Below are 21,660 nucleotides of genomic sequence, written 5' to 3' on the forward strand. Positions count from 1 at the left end.
TGTTTCCAAAAAAGCCCTGCCTCCAAGACAGCTCCGCTTCACTGGCCTTTCACTTTTAATTAAATGTATGCAATTTTCATTTTGTTCCTTTCTTATATCTCATACGTACCACAAGATAGATTCCCAAACGTAACTTTTTGGGTATTTTCTTGAAGTAAATTATAGCTAGTATTAAAAAGTCCCCCCGAAACAAACACTGGAGGGAGTGCAGAATTCAGCGATGCAGCAGTCTTTACTTGGTTGTTCTTGGGAGCAATATCTGAAGTCCAAGATCTTGTCTCTTTCCAACAGAGCTGGAGTATTTCAACAAGCTTATCCGCATTCAGCCAAGGTAAATGAGAGGTCAGGAGGCGATGCAAAAACAGCTCTCTTTCAGAGGAAGCCAAAACGACTTCCTTCATGGTGTAGCGGGTGGCCATACACAGAGTGTAAAAACTGGGAACCAAGAACAGGGTTTCTGCTAATGAACTTGAACTGGCTGCTAATTTTTTAATTCCTGATAAGCTGCGCTGCTGCCTAGATGACAGCTCATGGGACGGAGGAGGAAACTGCCTGGGTGATAATATCATCTCATTAGCCACACTGCATTCTGTTTGGTAGCATAGTTTATTTTCTAGTTTGTTTGGGAAAGACGTACTGGTCCAAGGAAATAATGAGATCAATTTACAAAGCACTTTAGAGAAATGCAAGTTGATTAGACTTTTCTGAGTATGGCATGTTTTTATTACCAAATTTTTAAATCTATCTTAGAAAGAAACATATTTCAGCATGTGCAGCTCTTTTGCTTCTGTTCTTATAAAATTCTTCATCTGGGCAGCATCTATTATTAGGGTAGAACTCCCCATGAATATGGAGAAGGAATGAAAACATTTCAAAATCATTGTAAGAAGTAAGTGATTTACTTCTGTGGCATTTTTTTCAAGAATGGAAGGAAGACAGAAAGGCAAGGAAGGAAGGAAGGAAGGAAAGAAGGAAGGAAGGGAGGGAGGAAAAGCTTTTATTAGCATGGTCTTTGCATAGTACCCTGGTGGAACACCGACTGTGATCAGAGCTATAATGAATATCTAGTCCTTAGTCAACTTCATTGTTACACACACAGACTAGACTGCATACAATAAGGAAAACGCTATCTAACATCTGCCTTAAAAGTTATTTAACCAGAGCAGTTCATCTGGGAAAATACAAATATTTCTAACTGGAAAAATATTTCTCTATAGCTGAGTTAGGCCTGATAGCAAACCTTAATGAATTATTAGTACCTTTATTGTTTTCTTTGGCTCCTGTGCACTATATTTGTAAAAAAAAGTCAGTAAAAAAGAGAACAATCGTAAAAAGCAAATATTTTGTACAAAAATACAAAGTTTTAAAAGCTCTTAAAAGTATATTCCATATTATTGATAAGAGTTGGACTATATATATATATTTATATAAAATCTATATATTCGTGTATCTGTATAATTTTCCTACATTTGGGATTTTAGCAAATGAACATACTGTTTACACAGTTGCTTTATATGTTTTTCTATAAATGAATGACCAACAGTCTTACTCAGATTGACAGAACGTCTTTTCTCAAAATACAAAGTTACTTATGTATGTGGTTACTGGTTGGGAAGAAAATCTATAACTGAATTAGTCCAACTGTATTTCTGATAAGCTCCTGATGTTGTGGGTTGAAAGCCCTGGAATAATTGCAGGATACTGAAGAAGAGTTGCTGCTGAATTCCATTTAAACCAGTTTTCAGTGCTTGCTTTAACTCTTTTAATTTCGGTAGGAGATGTTGATCTCTCCCAGGATCTTTCTTCTTCTTTAAGGAAATTTCCATAATATGTAGGTATCTGTAAATTCACAGCCTCTTACACTCCAAATATTTGTGCTATAGTATGAGAGAAAAAAGAAAAACAAATGGAAAAAAAAAATGTAAAAAGCCTGTGACAATTAAATGCTTTTCCAAAAAGGAAGCTTACTGAGATCAAGGTATCTTAAAAAATTTAAGGGAACTCCTATGCAAGTTCTGTAAGTGTAGGAAGAGAATTATCTGTAAAGCATGAAGTTTTGCTAAAATAACAAATTTATATAGGAAGGGAAGAGCACCTTACACTGTTACAGGCTGTCCTTCACTCTAGACACCCACATGGAGTTATACACACACAAAATGCATTTAAAACTGTTTTTGTTTTGGTTTTGGGGGGACTTTTTTGTGGATGGGATGTAATTTTGGCTCTAGCTAACAGTTCCAGTTGCCTTTCCTGCAATTCAGCCTACGTATTTGCAACTGGAGTACCCAGGCACTCTTGGCAAAACCATTTTAAAACAGGTTGTACTTAGGACATAATGTTTTAGGCAGAGCACTGCCAAGAACACAAATGCTACCTAGCTCTGTGCTGGCTGGTCTGGGCTCTAAGCAGGCATGTAAACCACCTACGCTTTATGGTTGCAGAAATGCCTTTAAAAACAGAAAGAGATTCCCTGTGGCAATCACCAGGGTGACTGATCGGCCACATTGGTTGTTCATAAGTCCATCACCCCAATGGCCATGGTATGCAACAGAGGGTTCACCTAGTGCATGTGGACTGGCCTCAGTCCTATGGGACAACTCCCAGCAGCAGTGGGAATTTTAAGACTGCCTCAACAGTCACCAAATATTTCTTGTTGCACAAACTCTCAGAATAGGGTCTATTTGTTTTTGGAAGGCTGGTCCTCAAGCCATCCTGAAGATCATATTTCCCCACTGCACAGCCATTGGGTCTATAAAAACAGCTTGCAGGGTGGCCAGGGTCTGGAGCACACATGCCAAAACATGCCTGACATTTTGGGCACACTGAAGCTCTCCAGAAGATGGTCAAGATCCAGAGCATGCCATGTTACGGCCACTTTGGAGGCTGGCCTTTCAGAGTGCAATATATCTAGTGTATGCATTGCACAGAGTATTAGAAAAGCTCAAGTTGGGCTGGAGCTGAGTAGAAGAGGTCTAAGAGTGATGCTCCCTTTTCCTCAGCAACACATTTCTATAGCATATGGCCATTCATGTGGATCTTCTCTTCTCTAGCTGTGTAAAATTTACTTGATTTTGACCTGCTACAGGTAGAGTGAAATAATCAAATGAAGTGCTTGCTTACCTTTGTCCATATCTTTTTCACAAATGAAATTGTTAACATCTTCACAGTAAAAGTCATTCCAGAGCCCAGCGTAGATTAACCCAGCACAATCTTCCCCTGGCCCGTGCCCATGGCTCCAGTTATCAGGTTGCCCGGTTTTCCAGTTTCTTTCAACAAAAGAGCAGTAGATATTATTGCACAACGCAGCCCACATGACAGTTTTGCACCACACGAAAATTAACAAAAACATCATGAGATCTGTTCTGAACGGGAAATACACGTTGAAACAAACAATACATGACTCTTGCAGAAAATGGAAAACAGATGTATTACAGGGAAGGGAATCTATTCAGCCCCTGGCTGCCAAAGCTCAAAGACCTAAAATTAGACCGGTGAACTTTATTTTAGTTTCTGAATGTACATGCACATACAATGTTACATGTGCACTGCTCCAAGCCTGCAAAAACCTGCTCCCTTCATTCCTGCCAGCAGATGGTACTAGGAATAGCTGGCAGGCTCACAAGTGCCGCACAGGATGGCAGCGTACATGGTTGCCTCGGGAGCCATGGAGGCGCTCAGTGCTCCAGCTGCGCTGAGACGGGCCTCTCTGGAGGCGCAGCAGAGATTTACCTGTTTTACAGGCCCATGGTTGGATGGGAAGTGAACTTTTGGACTAACACATAATTAACAAAGTCTATATACACAGATCTTTTGAGATCAAAAAGCCTTGATGGTGCAACTTGACAGAGCATGTAAAGACCTCGCAGCAAATGTTTCCTCATCCTGTTTTTGTTTAATAAGTGAGAAATGCTTCCAACAGCAAGATTTAAAAGCTCCATTTTCTTGAAGAAACAGGTTGTTGAACAGAGCTTGTGATTACTGGCTGATACACTCCACACTCAGCTAAAAAACATGCCTGCCTGACAGAGGGTTTGACTAGGCACCTGGGAAGACACACAGCTTTCCGAAATAATTAAATACTTTGAAAATCAGTAACTGACAGTTCTGAGGTTACTACAGGGCACCTAAAACCACAGTGTAGTGGAAACCTATTGAAAGTAGTGGCTGAAGTGGGAATCAGTCACAGTGCTGCTATAAAGAGAGAGAAATGAAGGGAGGGAGGGAGGAAAAGGGAAAAATAGTATGGCTCATTTGAAATACATCTGACTTTTTCCATGTTTCTCATCAAAATGAACACCAGTGAGATCACAGCTAATCATTTCGTAACATCTGACTGACTGTAGCCTGTTTTTCTGAAGCACAGCATGCTTGGTTCTATAAACTCTTTAGTCCGCTCCTCAGTATTAAAAATTTGGGTGGTTGCAATCTGTTCCATTTAGGACAAATTAGGTGTAGCCCTACAATTCCTGGAGAGCTGCCAATTCAGTTCTCAGCTGGCCAAAGCTTAGACACCGTTGTTTCATGCATTTTCCTTATGTTTAATGCTTTCCACTTGGATTTGGGCTTTATCTAAAGGCTGGTCATTTTTTATCAGAACGAGCACTCTGTTTATAGCCAGTTGTAACGCAAATAAGGAAAATTCAAACCAAGACAGAAAAAATTGTCTGTGCTTCCCATCTCCACTTTGTAATAAAAGTCAGAAGCAAATGTTTTGGCAAGAAACACTGTGCTGTGTAGTTATGCGATTCTTTCATTCAATATTCAGTTTTCATCCTGGCGAGGAAATATAGTCTTGTGTATGGTGAAAGGAGAGAGAAAAAAACAGTTCAGTGGCACCCTAAATAAAGAATTATTTCACTGGCATCTATAAACCTCTGGATTCACTGGATAATTTCTAGATGCTGCTTTGAGAAGTGGCAGTAAGATCAGTAGCATCTGCAGAGAATAAACACCATTGTTCTTTATTTACGTACGTGTAAACTGGTAAGGATCCATCCAGCCATCTCCATTCATTTTCCTTCTCTGAATCCGTAAGCCCAATCCAGAAGCTGCCTTTCCCAAGAATCTGCCTTTTTAACCATTGCTGTGGAAGAAAGATTTCAGTCCATAACAAACAAACATGACCCTGTTTAGAGCTAATGAGCTACTCTTGCTTCATGAGCATCTTTGTTATCAGAGCAGGAAGGGCTAAAGAGATTTTTCTAAGCTGAAGATATGTTTCATGAGTTAGCTTTGCAACCCCTTACTCACACTAGAATCCATAGTGCTGTTTGCATGTGAGGCAGAGAGAGCTAGTCATGAAAATTAGCTTGATATAAAGCCACAAACAACCTCATATAGATATATATGAAAAAAAAAACAGCAAAGAGTAAGCAGTTGTACCTTGATGTTCCCACTGCTACATAGTCACCAAATAATTATCTTGAACAGTGGTTAACATATAGCTAGATTTATAGCTAGATAAAAATATTTGTGGGTCACGTCTTAGGCTGTGTGTTTTACAAGAGACAATTTAAATTATTTTCAACACTGCCAGAAAAATGTATTTCGATAATATGCAAGGTACAATGGACTCCATCTTCAAAGGTTCAAAACTCCTTCAATTCTCATCAACTTTCCTGGGTGCTCCATGCCTATCAGCACCAGCTCTGCTCACACTGCACATGGACTAACTGCTGAGCAGCCAGAGGGCGGATGAAATGCTAACTGGAGTCCATCACTGTGTCTACTTCCCTATATATGAATTCATGATGCTCTCAGCTTCCCACTTGCCCTGTAGCTTCCACTTGCAGAGTCCCCTAAAAGTCTCTCCTTGAAAGCAGAAAGAGAAGTTACCTGTTCATCTTTGTTGTCTATGATAACCAAGCGTGATGCCTTTTCTTCACAGAATAACTTTGCCTCTTCGAAAATTTCTCTTTCAATTGAAAAGTAGTAACACTTTTCTGTATAGTTCTTCCAATGAGGAGAACAACCTGTGATGTGAAACTTTTGTGTTAAACCAATTACTGATAAATCAATGAGCCAGCAGTATCTTTCTGCATGGGGCTAAAACTAAGTAGAGGATCACACACCCATCTACAGCATGCTGTCATCTAAAATACTTAGAGATAGTGTGAGAATGTGCTCATCAGGACCCCAACTCAGAGTATGAAACCAAGGCTAAACTGCATGATCAAGGGGATTATTTATTACTCATACTACTACTGCCTTCTCTTTAGCTATAAATATTAACTTAAATCAATTTCAGAGCATCAGAGGAAAGACCAACCGGTACGGCTTCACTTGAGAGTGTTCCTTATTATGAATCCCAAAGATTAAGTGGAGACTCATGTAACAGAGGTAATTATAAACCAGTATCTCACTGGTGGGCACTCTCTGCTAGGTAGGTTTATACCTCAGTAACAGAATCCACGCAGTGTTTAGATAGCTTACCATTAGCCTCAGGCACTGATGTAGGTTCACTTTGTAGTGCCATTGGCATTCCTGGACCTGGGGGCCCCGGTGGGCCAGGTGGGCCCTTTGGACCAGGCAGCCCAGGGACTCCAGGTAGCCCAGGCAATCCTCGAGGTCCTGGCACCCCTGGCTCTCCCACAGTTCCTTGCAGTCCTTGAAATCCTGGTGGGCCTTGTGGCCCAGGAGGACCATCTTTGCCTTGTGGCCCAGGTGGCCCTGGGTCTCCGCTTGGTCCTGGCAGACCTGTCTTGCCAGGAGAGCCTCTCTGACCTTTGGAGCCAGGTGATCCTCTTGAACCTTTCCCTCCTTTTTCTCCTGGTGGCCCGGTTGGCCCAGGTGGGCCTTTTTCACCTGCAGGTCCTGGAGGTCCTGGCTCTCCTTTCTCTCCTTTTTGTCCTTTTAGGCCAGCAGGGCCGGGAGGACCTACAGGTCCTCTGTCACCTTTAGGTCCCCTTGGACCAGGAGGACCTGAAACAGTATAAACATTCAAAGTTTATTCAAAGTAAGTGCAGAAAACAAAACAGAAAACCCACTTGGGATCCTTGTTTAATGTAACTCAGACCAGCCACACTGGATATTCAGCACCTCGAAAACCCGACCAACAATACTTGTAAATTTACAGCTGTTTCTCAGGTGTTATATAGCACTGCTCTTTCCTGAGCCTCTCTGAAGTACAAGATACAGAAGAAAAACTTCTGACGCACCTTGTCCTGTGAACTGGACAGTCACATAATGCCACAGGTGATCAGGTGAGGTGTCAGTCCCTACAAGACACACTCTGTGCTGTTTACACAGTAAATAAATGCAGTATTACATTTTGACATTTTCATTCTCTCATTCTGCTATGCTCCTTTTTCCTTCTAGCTCTGTCTGTCCTCTCTTAAACTACAGGACTGCTACTGCTGTGATGACCCTGTTTGTTGCTCTGTCAATATTAGGTTGTCAAAAGGAGAAAAAAAGATGGGTAGTGAGCAACAGGCCAGCCATGAAGAAAGACCAGAAGTATTATCTGCTAATTTGCTGGTTATAATAAGAAAAAGAACAATACATATGATAGGAAATGGGAATATTATAACAGTTTTTCACATATAAACAAAAAAATAATTTCAGATTCTGATCATGGATGAGCAAATGCCTTGCCAATGTCTTCTTTTTTCCCAAATCTAGATCAGAGATAAGTTTCTACACTGGAGTCATTCAGACCTGGTTGAAATGAGAAAGGTTAAGGTTATTGACGTATAATCTGGGCTCTAATTCAGCCCTGTTCTATTTGGAGAAAAGGATTTATATTTGTCATTAGAGTTTTAGGCCTGACTGGTTCACATCAGGTTGGCAATTTGAGTGTTCTTTTCATTTAGAAGAATACTTGGCTGGGAAAAGCCTCCTAAACTTGATGTTATTTATTTCTGGAGAAAATAAAATATCCAAGGATTAAAACCCAAGCAAAGTAGGATGTGTTCTGGCAGGCTAACAACTGGCTTAAAGTGAAATAGAAACTTGTTTTTCAGTAAGGGCAGACCTTCCTGGGAATGGTCCAACTTATATTTTTTAGCCGTTTCTTCCTTAGCAGAGATTGGTTTCTTGAAGTTCCACAGCCTCACTAGCTTATTTTAGAAACTAAATCAAAAGCAGATCCAGTCAGTCAGCTGGAATAAAATTCTGCTAAGTCAGAACCTTCTTTTATAATATTCCCATTCCAGGTATGTAAAGAAGGGGTATGAAAATTAGTAAGGCAGGAAAATTCAAGCTATACTTTCAGTTCCAAAGCTTAGGACTAGATAATGGAAAAACCCAGGCCTCTGTACCAACATGCACTGGAAAAAAAACTTTCACAGAATTAAAGAAGTTCCTGCAATCAGGAATTCAATATAGACCATTATGGGTATCATTAAGGAATTTGCATACCCTGCAGGATAGTGAAATTCTTGATGAGCTGGCCATGTTTGGAATCTACCAGCTTCATTTCTTCCATAATTACTGACAAATTGGCAACTTCAACATCTAGTCTTGACCTCATCAAATCCTGTTGCATCTTGAGAGATGTGGAGTCTAAGCGAATATTGGCCAGTGTGCTGTTCATAAAAATCAGCTCATCTGAATGTTTACTTAAGGTGTCTGTACAAGTTGTCCTGACCTCATTGAGATTGCTAGTCAGTGTCCGTAGATGATGAGCAGTGTAGCTGATGTTGCTAATGATATTGACTATATCAGTCTCAAAGACCTGGAACCGCTCTTCCAGATGGTTGAATTTGGCAGAAGTTCTGTTTTCATATTCTTTATGCTGTTCCTGGAGATCCTTTAGATTTTGTTCGTTCGCTTGGGCAATTGTGGTGATGTTCTCCATTTGCCCACTGAAGGAGCTGAGCTGATTGTTCATGTCTTCAAGTGTATCATTGTTAGCTTTTGCCAATGCTGAGTTGTTGGCTGCTAAAGTCTGTAAATTTTGTACTTTCTCCTTAAGCCAATCAGTGTCCTTCCGGGACTGAAGGACAACCTGCTGCAGATTTTGAAAGTCATTCTTGATTCTTAGAATAGCCAAACTTGTATCTTCCATTGACTTCTGCAGAACACTGATAAGATTTCTTTGCTGTATTTGTGTCAGGTTTAAGTTGTTCAGGTTCATGATGACCACATTGTGAGAATGCACTTGGTTTTGCAAATTTGTTTGGATATTACTTGTGTCCTGTTGAAGATTGTTGATATAGCCAGTATATGCCTGAAGAGTCTTATTGACACTGATGATCATGAAAGAGTTGCTATCTAAGACACTTTTCATTTGGCTCTGTCTATCATCTAATACATTTCCAGACTCTTGCAGCTTCTCCAGTGTATCTTTGTTTCTGGTAGTTTTCTCTGCAATGTCATGAAGCTGCTGACGAAGAGCCAGAATATCAGATCTGAAGCTAGACAATTCAGTGTTTGTATTCATGGCTTTTTGTCCAGCTTGGTCATCTGTTAGACAGGAAAAAATTGAAAGGCTTTAGGATGCATTTTTTAAAACACACTACAAACAAGCACAGTGTATTTCAAATACAGCTAGACTGTCAAAATGTTCTATCAGTAGAACTTCTACACTATCTCTTCCAGAAGAGAGAAACCATAAAGCAAAGTTCTGCCACTAGAAATAGTTAAGACCTTGTGTCTTGCTGAGGAGAACAGAATGGTGATTCTATTGTCATATATGGGAAACATTACAGTTAAATATTATGATGAATATATGCTTTCAAATACTGCTTGTATCCTGAATAAAAATTGAATGATAAGCAGAATGAAAAATATTGGAGAAGTATCAGTAAGTTTATGTTTTGAAGTTACAGCAGGCTTTTTTATGGAAGCTCAGAAGCAGATTTTAACAGTTCATATTTTTCTCTTGCTTATTCTGGCAGTGAAATATTTTCACTGTGATTTAGTACATATAGATTTTTTTTTAAATCTTGGTTTTAGTTTTAGAAGAGTTCTAAGATCTATTTTAAAACAATCTGGGCTAGAGACAAAAGCTTTGCCAGCAGGCTACTCCAGATATGACAGGATATGATACATTTCTTTTTTTTCTCTCTAACATACCACTAGTGCTTTTAATGACATTTCTATTGCTGTTATTGTTTCCTCATGTTCCAAATTGCAGGAAGGCAAAACCTTTAATCTTTGAGGAACATCTCTGTTCTTGCTTACACTGCTCTACAGTATACTGACGGGAGCTTGTCTGAGTGTGATTAAGCTTCTGAGGCTGCCCAGCTCATCAACCAGGACATAGAAACCAAGGAAATGAGCAGTCAACACTCACTTTCAGGGAAGATTCCCTTTCTTGACCTCAATCACTTCCCTCTGCTACACACAGTTCATATTTTCTTGTTCTCATCTAAGTCTAGCTATGTTTATGAATTACAGAGTCTTAAGTCCATGTAGATGATTCCAAGAGAGGGCAGGATGGTGTTCATAAACTGCAGTGAATACAGCTTGGTATGGAGCTTTCTTCTGGTATGTCTGAATGAGTCATGATGGCTAATAGCAAATGGTGGCTTGAGAGAGGGACTTCAGTCTGAGATGTTTAGGGAGTCTTCTGCAAATGGACACCTTGCCAAAGCACAGCTCCTCTCCCTGTCATTTGTCTCACTGTAGGATCTTCTCAGCTCTACATTTACCTCTCAGTTATAGTTCAAATTATATTGTGTTCCTCATGCAGCTCTGACAACTACCATGTCCACACACAGCTAATCCCTAAAGGTCTGTCTTTCATTTATCCCATGTGGCTATCCCTCTAACTACAACAGCTCTCTTACCTTTATGCTTCTCACACACATTGCCCCATAACTATTTTAACTTCTTCCCTGGCAAGACAACTTAAATGGGAACTGATGGTCCTGAGCATCTTGCCAGTTCTGGGCCATCCAGTCAGTAGTGTACAAAATGTTTGCACACGAGCTGGATCAAAGGTGCTCCAAGTTGTGATTTAATCAACAAAACAACCCAAAAATGTTGTACATGCTTTCGGGTGTAAGATTTACTTCTATACATGTATCACTGCAAGTACTTGCCACTGAATTATCTCATGTCTTTGAACTAAATGCAGTGTGTAAATACTTCAGAATGTATTTACTTTTTGAGGAGAAAAAAAGGTGTAAAAATTTGTGATGAAGCTGCAAGCTATTAATTTTTCCAAGCAACGGATATCTCAATATATGGTCTATGAAGCTAAACAAAATGTATTTCAAGAAGCAAATGCATATATGTGTATATCTACATCTATATTAAGCTAATTATATGAACTATAAGTTTATGTATACATAAACTGCTAATAAACAGCTTTGCTTCCTTTCCAGACAAGGAAGAAAAGTAGAAATGTATATCTAGTCAGTAGAATCCTTACACATGATCTTTTTCCATCTTCCTGCAAATTTAGAAGTGTGATAACACTTAACAGAGCTGAACTCATAACAACTTTGTGTCCTGTACTCCCTGAGATTTTTAGGGCACATTTCATGGAAGTTATCAACTTGCCTCAGGGCTAAGAGTTTTGAACAGTCTATTATTTGTGCACCCCTTAAAACAGACTTCAGTTTTGAATCTTAATTGCTAAAACAGCATCAAGATGAGTGGGTGACATTTTCATTTGATTCAGAATCTCTTCTTTTGTGTAGCAACTTCTGCTATGTTTCACATCTCTCATTCAGAGAAGACTCTTTCTAGGACAACTTTTAAGTGTCTGTTTAAGTATAAATGATTTCAGAGTGACTTCAGTGGGAACTGCGAATGTTAAAGTATGTTTAAAATGCTGTACTAAGTAGACATGGTCTTAACCATTTTTAAGTGCTTTCCCAAGTAATTGAGAAATTGGACTATAAGCATTATACCTTGTCATGGTCAGAGATTTTACAAATTCCCAGCTGCTATCTGCCAGAAGAATACCCCAAAGGCATAACACAAAGGGGCTTTGCTTGCATGTAGATTACCTAATTTCTTCAGATCACTCTCCACCTCTGTGAGTTTTTCTGTATATCTTCTGTGGGACGTTTCCAGACCACCTGTCACATTGTCCATTTTTTCTACAACTAGGAGAAAGAGAACAATATGTTACGGAAAGAAGAAAAGTGAAATTATGAAAAAAAAGACAGTAAATGATAAAGCAAACCAGAAGAACACCACAATCATCAAACATAAAAAATACCTTTAAAATTGTCTTACTTGCCACTAAACTCTGCTGTTATTCTGTGAAATGTCGGAAAGATGATCTCTTATCTGCTCACGAGACCCGGCATTCTTCTAGAAAGTTCTTCAATATGCCAACATTCACCAAACATTTTTTTGCTAATGAACAGTCTTTTATGAGTGAGGAAAACCCTCTCTGAGAGTTTTCCTCATGAACCAAGGCCTTTTCTTTTAACAATACCTCCATGCTAAAAGCACACCACAGCGTGATGCACATAGACAAATTGTTCAAGGCCCAGAAGTGAGGTAGAAGAATTGCTTTTATTTTGCTATGGACAATTTGTCCTTAAAGTGAGCAAATATTTTTTTTTGAGTCTTTAGATTATTAAAAATTGCCTCCTAGCTAGCAAACTTTAGTCTGAGACACCAATTTGAAGATGCAACTATTAAAATATTTTTGAACAACTTTTAAATATTTTGATAATGATGCAGTCCAAATGGTCTTGAAACCATTCCGGCTCATTAAGATTGAATGGAAGGTCATTCAGCAAGTGCAGATTTATGGCTTTCTCTGGTGTGCTCTTTATTTTGATAATGTCTGAGCCATTTTTCTGTCACTGAGACAATCGGATGATTTGTTGGCATTGATACAGAAATGGAAAAAGACAGCACAACAAATAAGAGCCTGGAGTGGCTTACAGTAATAAAAATATGTATTGCAAGGCTAGAGGCAGCCTTCAGTTTCCACGCCAAACGTAGTTTGATATGCTTTGGCATTCAAACCATAACCAGGACCAGAATGTCTTCTCATCACCAGATTATTTAGCTCTTTGGCTATGTTGGGAGCAGAATAGATCTGCATCGACCCTTCATGAGGCATAGTGCCAGCCACCCTCTTTCATACAGAAGAAATAAGGTGCTTCCCAGGTCTTTGGACAGTGAAGCCAATTCTGTAGGCCAGTGTGGGGGCAGGGGCTACCAGTAACTCCTTCCATCCCTGAGACAATCTGCAGCCAGGAAATAACTTCAAACAAGTTGCTGCCACGTAAGGAATCGTTTTCTACCAGAAATGGAAATTTAGGGGATATTTTGCTGCCTGCAAGCAACCATAAGCACCCCAGACCTTTAAGGCATAGCTCACCAAGGGCTCCTTCTTGATTCTTTATTAACTTGTTTTTCTGACCACAGTTACCACAGATATACCCCAGGCTTTTAATGCTTCCAAAACATCAACAGGAAAAACAGCAGGCCAAGATTATCACTGATGTAACTGCACCGAGGTGAGTGGAGCTATACCAGAGAAGAAGTGTCAAGATTTTCTGAGGAAACCAGACATCCTTTGGTGAATTACCTTCTTTCTCCTTTCCCTACTGCTAACAAGCCAGCAAAACAGAGGCTTTACTGTGCTCATAAAAATAGAGTTGGAGGCAGATTTCTGTATTTGGGATGACGGCAGCTGGCCTGCTAAATGCTAGATCCAGGCTACAATACTGACTTTGCATTTTCAGGGTGACCATTGCTTAATACTCTCTGCCTTAGAAGGGATATTTTCCCCCCAGTATAGCACTAATGTTTCACTGGTCCTTCTGCCTATTAAAGACACTCTTTGAAATGCTTTGTGCCTTTTCTCCTAAGTCAGATTGATTCTCCGCTTCTCCTGCCCAAACTCTCTTCCAGGCTGGAGCCCAGATCAGTTAGTCCTTCAGTTAGTTTTCCACTGATGCCTATATATATCTATGCATTGCATGCAGTGAGCATGGGGACCATGTTTGGCTTTTCTTTTTGGTTAGCTCTAGGTAGCTCCTTGTGGTGTTCTGCTTTGTTTATGAATAGTCACTGTGAAGGACAAAACTTGCTCGAGGCACTTACAGATGACCTAGGGAAAGCATCTGGATTTAAAAATCAGGCCTACTCCAAGTGTTTGTGCTGAACCTTGGCCTTGATGGGCAGTATCTCATCAGCTATAGATCTTGTTAATCCTGATTCAGTGTAATATTCACTTGTTTTCTCCAGTTGTGCAAATGAATATTTCTTAATATTAATGTAAGCAAAGTGCAACTTCTTCCTTTCATAGTTCAAATGAATGCCAGTCTGTAGTTCAGCTCTGAAGCTTGTAAAACCAAGATTTTATGCTGTTCTGTAACAACAGGAATTTTTCATGATTGAAAAAGAATCTAACACTGGTAACCTGGATTAAAATGTTCTCCTGAAGACTCTAAAGCAAATTAAAATAATAGAAATCCTGCCAATACATAGTAGCCTGTACTGGCCAGGAGGTGAAACTGAATGGAACTGCAGATAGAACAGAGTATGCTATTTTCATTGTCAAAACTTGAAAAAATGCATTAAAAAGACTCTAGCTGGTCTGTGCCTTTGAATGCTTTTTGTGTAGAACACCCCCAAAATTTGTTGAAGCAGCAATTTAATAAGCCTTACTGGTACTAGTTACAATTGGCTGTGATATCTAGGGAAGATTATGCTTGGCCTGAAAGATCACTAATGATCACTCTTAAAAGGTCATTCTAACCTCAGTAGTTTGTCTCCAACAGAAAGTAGTAAATTTTAATTCTATTGTGTAACTGGAAACCAGATAATAGCCCTGAATCAGTAGGGTCTGGCCTGGAAGATGCTGGTTTAGAGATGCTGGATAAAGAAGGCTGTCTTCAAATACAGCAGGTATTGATTTTTGCCTATTTGACACTAAACTGTCAGTGCTTTACCCAGATTAACTGATGTGAAATGCAGAATTAGCTCTGTTGGGCAGACTATTTCCTTTATTTTAATTCTGTTTTCCCTCAGAGGGCAAACCAGTGTTGTACTGTGAAGTGTAACAGGAAAGAGTCCAGAGCCAGCTCCAAACCACTGGCTCCAGCAGCTGCAGCAGTCGAGAGCTCTGCCTAAGCTAGTGGCTAATGGCAGAGTTAACTCAAGGATTTGCAGGCAAAACTCAGCTTTGTCACCCCACAGACAAACCAATGTATATGTTTGCTTTGTACAGGAGCAGGATTTTAGCCTCCATTGTCAAACAAACCATAGGTGACTTGATCGCCTGACTAAACTCCCTCCCCAAGCAAGCTGTAGCTTATTTACCTTCCTGCACCCCTTCCTGCTACTGCCATGCAAGTGGAAAGGATGAACTGCGGGGAGAATGAGTAGAGAGAGCCACGGTCAAAGGAGGTTTCTGCTGCTCCCAAAAGTCTACTGCTCTAAAAAAAAAAGCAAAGTCTGTCTATGCCTCAAGCTTTGGCTAGCTTCACCTTCCTTCTCAGCTAGGTCAGATATCTCTACATTGTGATCTACAGGGCAAATATGTTCTCTGTCTTGAAGAAAAGTCTCACTTTCTGATAAGGTCACTGTGGAAATTTGTTAAAGGTCCTCCAAAAGAAGCAAAAATTTTAAGTAGCTGCTGACCAGAACAGTGAGAAGTGTCTGCATTGGACCCACTCTCTGAGGCTCAGTCAAGAAGCAGAAACAAAAAGCCCCATCTCACCAGAGTATGTTGGCCTGAGGTAATGGCAGGCAAACACTGTCTGAGAGACAGTTAAATAAGTAGATGAAAGTCACAGTGGGCACTAGTCAAAAACCTTCAAAATAAAGACTGACCAGAAACAGACAACTAACAGAAATTCAGATTCAGAACATGTTAACTTCCCTTATTGGAGTGAATCAGAGAATGATCATTCACTTTAAGCAGACACTGGCCGGTGCCAGAAAGATAACTTCGGGGTTTTTTTCATTTAATTTAAGAAAGAATGTGTAAAAAATTAAAGATTGCTCTATTAAGGTTTTTAAAAATAATTTAATATTTCTTCTGAAGGTAAACTAATAGTAAACTCAACTTGCCATTCCTTGATGACCTTGATGTTTAATTCATGTTTTGGTTTCAGCTTTCTCCAGCTTACTATGCAGTTTTTACCACCAATTTGGAGGTTTGTTCTATGTTGATTTTGCCTCCCATTGAGTTATTTTTTGCCTGCCATATTTAATCCACTGATTAGTAGCTTTAACATTTTAAATCACAAAGGATATCTAAATACTGTGTAGGAAATCAAAGTTTTAAAAGTAGTTTTGGGCTTTATAAACATAAGTGTAGGAGGCAAGCTTAATGGAAACTTAGCGAAGAGATTGAAAGAATCCCTGCTGCCAGCAGAATTCCTTCTTTCAGTGTAATATCACAATAAAAAAGACAAGCCAAACTCTGATGCAGAGGGGAAAGCTCAAGAGCATTATAAAATTTTATTTTGAGTTCTGTTCTTCCTTTAAGGCTTAATTCCTTCCTAACTAACAAAAGAATCTCAATAATTTGACTATGTACTATTATATTGTTTTTTTCTGACTAAGCTGGGGTTTTGCCTAACTCATGGTTTCCCTGCAAGTTAGTGCTTCAGGCATTGTGGAGACAAAGCTCTCAAACTGGAGGACGCAAAAGGCAATATTTATACCTGACATATGATAATTTGCTGCTTAGAGTTACTGAAGGGATACTTTGGACTGAAAAAGACTTTTCTCCAATGTATGCCTCCTTCCTTGGAATTGAGGTGGAGCAGACACCAAGATGTCTTAAGGTCAGTGAACAAGACATGCATTATCCGTGTTCCTATATTCTTTTTTGCATTTTAGTGGGGGAGGAAATTCTTTTGTTCTCGCCTATGATAAATGTTGCTTGGTAATGCTGTGAGAGAAACGCTAGTCACGCATAAATGACCAGCCAGAACAAGAAGTAGGTTTCGAATTGAGTGCAGCAATGAAGGGGCCTCAAGATGAGAACAGAGCTTGGGGAAAAGACAAGACTGTGCTAGAGGCCTGTGGAGAAAGAAGCTTGAAAACTGTGGATTGAGAAGAGGGAGGAAAACTCCCTCTCCCAAAGAGATATTTTGGACAGTTTCCTTATTCCTTTATTCCTACATATACATGAACAAAGGTTTGCCAAAGCAGATACAAAGCAATGGTCCTTCCAACTTGATATACTGTTTTTCATGCCAGGTGAGATCTGATTCTTCTAGTAAGCCCCAGAACTGACAGCCACGTAACAAAACTCTCTTGAGGAAAATTCCTCTAAATCCCAGATGTTTAGTGGCTGTGTTATAGCCTGGAATGATCACACCCTCACCTGCTGTAAGCAGATCTCTGCAGATTTATACCTCTCTAGCTTGTATAACCAAACGATTTTATCTTTATAGATCAAGGACAAGTTTTTGAATCCTGCAAAGTTCTTTTCCTCAAAACCTTACTTTCAGAGGCCAGTTACACATTCTTTGGGAAAACATCCAACCAATTATATACATACTGCTTTTCTTTACATTATGTTTTATTGTACTACATTCTCTGTGGTTTATAGTGAGAAAGGAGCATCTATGTGACTCTATCTACCCTTCACATTCTCTTGTTTTCCTTGTTAAATTTTCCATCTAACCCAAACAGTTTTCATTTTCTTCCCACTCTGAACTGTACCCAATCCTTTTAAGTAAGTATTTATCCCTTTCTATTCTACAATTTCCTTTCCTTTTGCTGGCAAAGGACCAAAGGTGATGTCAGTTCTGCTAGGAGTGCAGCTGCTGGCAGCACACAACACACTGCATGCTAATCACATGAGTATTTACCCTGCTTCTTGGAGGGTTTTGAAGCTATGCTTAGAGCCATACTCAAAGAAGCTAGTTTAAAGCTAGCTTGGTTTTCTCCACATCATTCTGCAGGGTCCTGTGATAATGCTCACAATCTTATTCACTTTCTTTTCCTTTGCAGAGCCTCACATCTCATGCCTTTAACTTTTTAGGGCTGTGACCACATGACAAGCAGACCATGACATTGACCCATTCATAAGCACGCCTAAGTGGCTACAGCCAATTAGTCACCACTGTGTATGGCAACTTCAAGCTGCTCTTTCCAATGTGCCCTACCCTGGACTTGCACAAATGAAATTTCCTCCATTATTGGGTTGCCCAACTGCCAGCGGCTAGACTCTCTGAAATTACTGCCACATCTTCAAAGTGCCTTTAGACTTTGCTCATTAAAATAATTGTAGGTAATCCGGTACATTGGCACTTCCTGCTTGAAACTTTCTTCCAGATATTTCAAAGTAATATTGATCCTACACTTTGTTCCTGTAATAAGTATTGTAATTATATTAATAAGATCATTCCTGGCTCTCCATTAAATAAGACATTTATTCTGGAAAGATGCTGGTATGTATAAGAAAGCCCTGGGAAATCAAGGTATAGCAGGGGTGGGTGTCCTACAGATTCAGTCTTCAAAGATCAGCAACATAATACAGAGTTTTGAGTCTTTCAGCTAATACGCTTTCATGATGCAAAAATGATCATTTTGTTCTAACCTTTTTCTTTTTTTCAAATTTCTTAGATATTTTCTAATCTAATTTCAAAATTTCATAATTATTTGAAAGTGCAAATCTAAGGCTGCAGTGTGTTGATATGTGTGTCAACTGTACAAGAAACCCCATTGCCAAACACATTCATATTTGAGGTGAAAATGTAATAAATTGCCTAATATGTGGAAATGCTCTTGGATGCTTTTTGAAAGTGAAATTTTGTGCTTGATATATACATACCTTTGTATCCCAGAATGGCTACTGTAATTGTTAACAGGGCACATAAAATATATAATAAGATGATGGAAAACTTCAGTGCCCAGTTATTTTTACATTTGGTACATTGAGTCCCCTCCTGAATACCTGCAAAAGAAGATTTTAAGAATTTTAAAACAAGGGCAAAGAACACATTGCTGGTTTTATCTCCCCATTTCTTCTCCTCCCTTTTCTAAAGAATGAAATATTTCTGTAAGCAGATGATAAATGGGTACCTATTTGCCTGTGCACCTGAATAGCCTCCACAGCTGATAAAGCATCAGTTTGGTTATACAATCACTTTCGGGTTTCACAGTGTTAAAGAGAAGTAGGTTCTGTTTCACTGGAAAAAACGTGGCTTTACAGAGAGACAGTACTATTTTCAGAAGCTGCTACCAAAGCTATGGGGAGCTTTGGAAGTCAAATGGTTATTAGAAGAGCCTCTGTCAGCATCACACGGTAGCACCTCTCAGCATCCAGTCTCCCTCCACCAGCAACAGGAGACAGTAAATACTCAGGCAGAATGAAAACACAGAAATAGCATAGTATTGTGAAAAGCTGAAAGGAGGACTGGCCCTGCTTTGCAACCACTACCACAAATGGCTACCATGTGAATGCTTTCTGTCCACAAGGAGAAAAACTTTTTTTTTTTTTTTGGTTTGGAGAGTACTATTTCCAAAGAGAATAAGGACTATGCTGGTAAATTTAGTGGTAGATCTATACTGGTAGAATCATGCTGATTTTTCCGTGTAGACAAATTTAAGGAAAAGGGCCTCAAGTTGATAAGCAAAAGTAAACCTTTACTGTTTGATATTTGAGCTTTTTACAGCATGTTTTGACATCAGTCAGTCTATTATGGGGGGAACCAATATTCCTCTTTTCTGCATGTGATCCCCTGGAACAGCTTGAAAGTGGTGGAAGATTTGAATAAGTTACCAAGAAATTCAGGAGAAAGATGAACGTGTAAAAACAAGAAAGTATGATGACTCTACTGGAACGAATGGGCTGGATTTATCCCTCCTTCCAATGTGCATTAAGTAGATCAGGATAAATGTAACTTTCTGTGTCTGTCAAAAAATGCATTTCTTTGATATTTTACTGTATTTGTGTACCATTAGCGGAGTCCCACAGGAAAGCTTTAAGCTCTAATAAACTGCATGTACCAGATTACTTAACTAATCAAAACTTGCTCCGTAACTTTTTATGAGTAACTTATATTTCCCCTGAGGTGTAACCCACAGCTGAATTTACTTTTCCCAACTCATGACCTTCTGTAGAACAGCTTTTAATTTTTTACTTTTTAAGAGGAAAGCACAGGGCATTTCCCCTGTGTTTATTGACTGGTGACTGACATACCAAGTTAAGTCAACTGTATTTCTCTCTCAAGGAACAGCAGTTTCTAGTGACTTCCTTAAGTCTACAGTACTTGAAGGAGGGATTACCATACTGAAGCAACTCAGGAAGAGGATTTATACAAAGATTATTTGACAAGGAATTTTTCTCAATTCCCTTTGCACGTATATTAGCCTTGGACAAGGCAGAAACGCATCTCGCACAGGTCAGCTTCTCTTTCTACATTATGTTATCTCATGTTTCCTAAGCTTTTCAGTTCTGATGTCATATCCTGTTGTCATGTGATGAAAGTGATGTCATGGATTTGCAATACTTGGGATTTAGGCATAAGACCAGTTGGGCACATTTAGATTTTTTTTCAGATATATTAGGGGAAAATAAAACAAAGATTGCAAGTATAAACCTAAGAACAGAAACTGCAGAGGGGGGAGGATTCCCTCCTCCCTGCGCAGGTGAAAAGGAAAGGAGCTGCCAGAGATGGGCAACTGCAGAGCCCATTTAGCAGTGCTGGGACTTGGAAGACTGATAACTCCTGCGCCACAAAATGTACGGCAAATAGTCCATAATTCAACAGACAAACTTCCTTACGGATCCTGATGTGTGGACTGTTTTTCTTTGTTTTGCAGACAGTCACAAGGAGTTTGCTACAGGGAAGTTCTGTTCATTGAAGAAACCAGAGAGGGAATGTGTGGTTTTCCAAAGTTTTGTAGTAGGTATTCAGAGATTGAAATTATTTCATAAGGGGGACTCATGGCATCTTGGGCACCTTTTCGCTGCTGTTAACTGGTACCGATAGACTTATTGAGTACTCTGTACTGTGCACTGAATGCCGGGCTCTTCTTCTGAAGGATTTAAAATTCAGATTCCAATTCTTCAAGTCTTTGAACATCCTACATGCCAAAACCCACTGGAAGCCTGGGGCACCACGCACACCACATTCGCCTTCTAACCCACACCGATAACAGAAAGCTTGATTCTAATATTAATGAAAGCAAGATCAGATCTGTAACTGGGAAGATCGACAGACTGCAGAGGTACAAAGTGCAGAGAAAAACAGAAAAAACTAAATCTCTGACAGCAACTGCACATAGAAAAGTTTCACTTGATTCCAGTGTCACATTAAGGTTACTCATTTTATGACATGACCTGCTTTCTGTCATTGTACACTGACTTCCCGGATAGTGCAATGGGCTGAAAGTTTGCTGATGTCACTGACTATTACAGTTCATCATCTAGTATTGTGTATGTTCCAATACTTCATAAAGATCATGTTTCACTTGTCTCAGCCCTCACTATCGCTGTTTCAATAAAACAGCACTTTGGCTTTTTGGAGCTTTCACTTTCAGCATATTTCAAACTGACATCAGAGTGGCACCCCTACAAAAGCCAGACCTTTCCATCTTCTAACAATCCAGTCCTGTTGGTATCAATAACATAAACACAACGTACTAAAGCAATCATACGGGCTAAAGTGGTTCCATTAACTCAGCTGGGCTGGAACTCTATATTGCATTGCCTGCTGGCTCTTTCTGCATGCCAGCTTAAAACTGCAGCTGACTGTCATCTAACCCACACTACCTTCATCTAACTTGCCCCAAGACCAGGGCCAGAATAAAAAGCCAGGGAGC

The 21,660-nt window shown here is 39.6% G+C and overlaps 1 protein-coding gene across 1 annotated transcript in view; it reads right to left on the reverse strand.

Annotated features, from left to right (window-relative positions):
• Positions 1–587: 587 nt before the first annotated feature.
• The window catches only part of COLEC12 (collectin subfamily member 12), a 100,643-nt gene continuing 79,570 nt past the window's right edge, over positions 588–21,660 (reverse strand). Inside the window, exons 3-10 of the mRNA XM_067290667.1 lie at positions 18,665–18,787; positions 11,904–12,002; positions 8,359–9,405; positions 6,433–6,921; positions 5,836–5,972; positions 4,974–5,083; positions 3,121–3,266; positions 588–1,877 (exon numbers count right to left, since the gene is read on the reverse strand). Of these exons, the coding sequence (XP_067146768.1) occupies positions 1,858–1,877; positions 3,121–3,266; positions 4,974–5,083; positions 5,836–5,972; positions 6,433–6,921; positions 8,359–9,405; positions 11,904–12,002; positions 18,665–18,787 (2,171 nt within the window). The 3' untranslated portion in view covers positions 588–1,857. The remainder of the gene's footprint in view (positions 1,878–3,120; positions 3,267–4,973; positions 5,084–5,835; positions 5,973–6,432; positions 6,922–8,358; positions 9,406–11,903; positions 12,003–18,664; positions 18,788–21,660) is intronic.

Source organism: Apteryx mantelli, chromosome 2 (genome assembly GCF_036417845.1).
Source record: "Apteryx mantelli isolate bAptMan1 chromosome 2, bAptMan1.hap1, whole genome shotgun sequence".
Lineage (NCBI taxonomy): Eukaryota > Metazoa > Chordata > Aves > Apterygiformes > Apterygidae > Apteryx > Apteryx mantelli.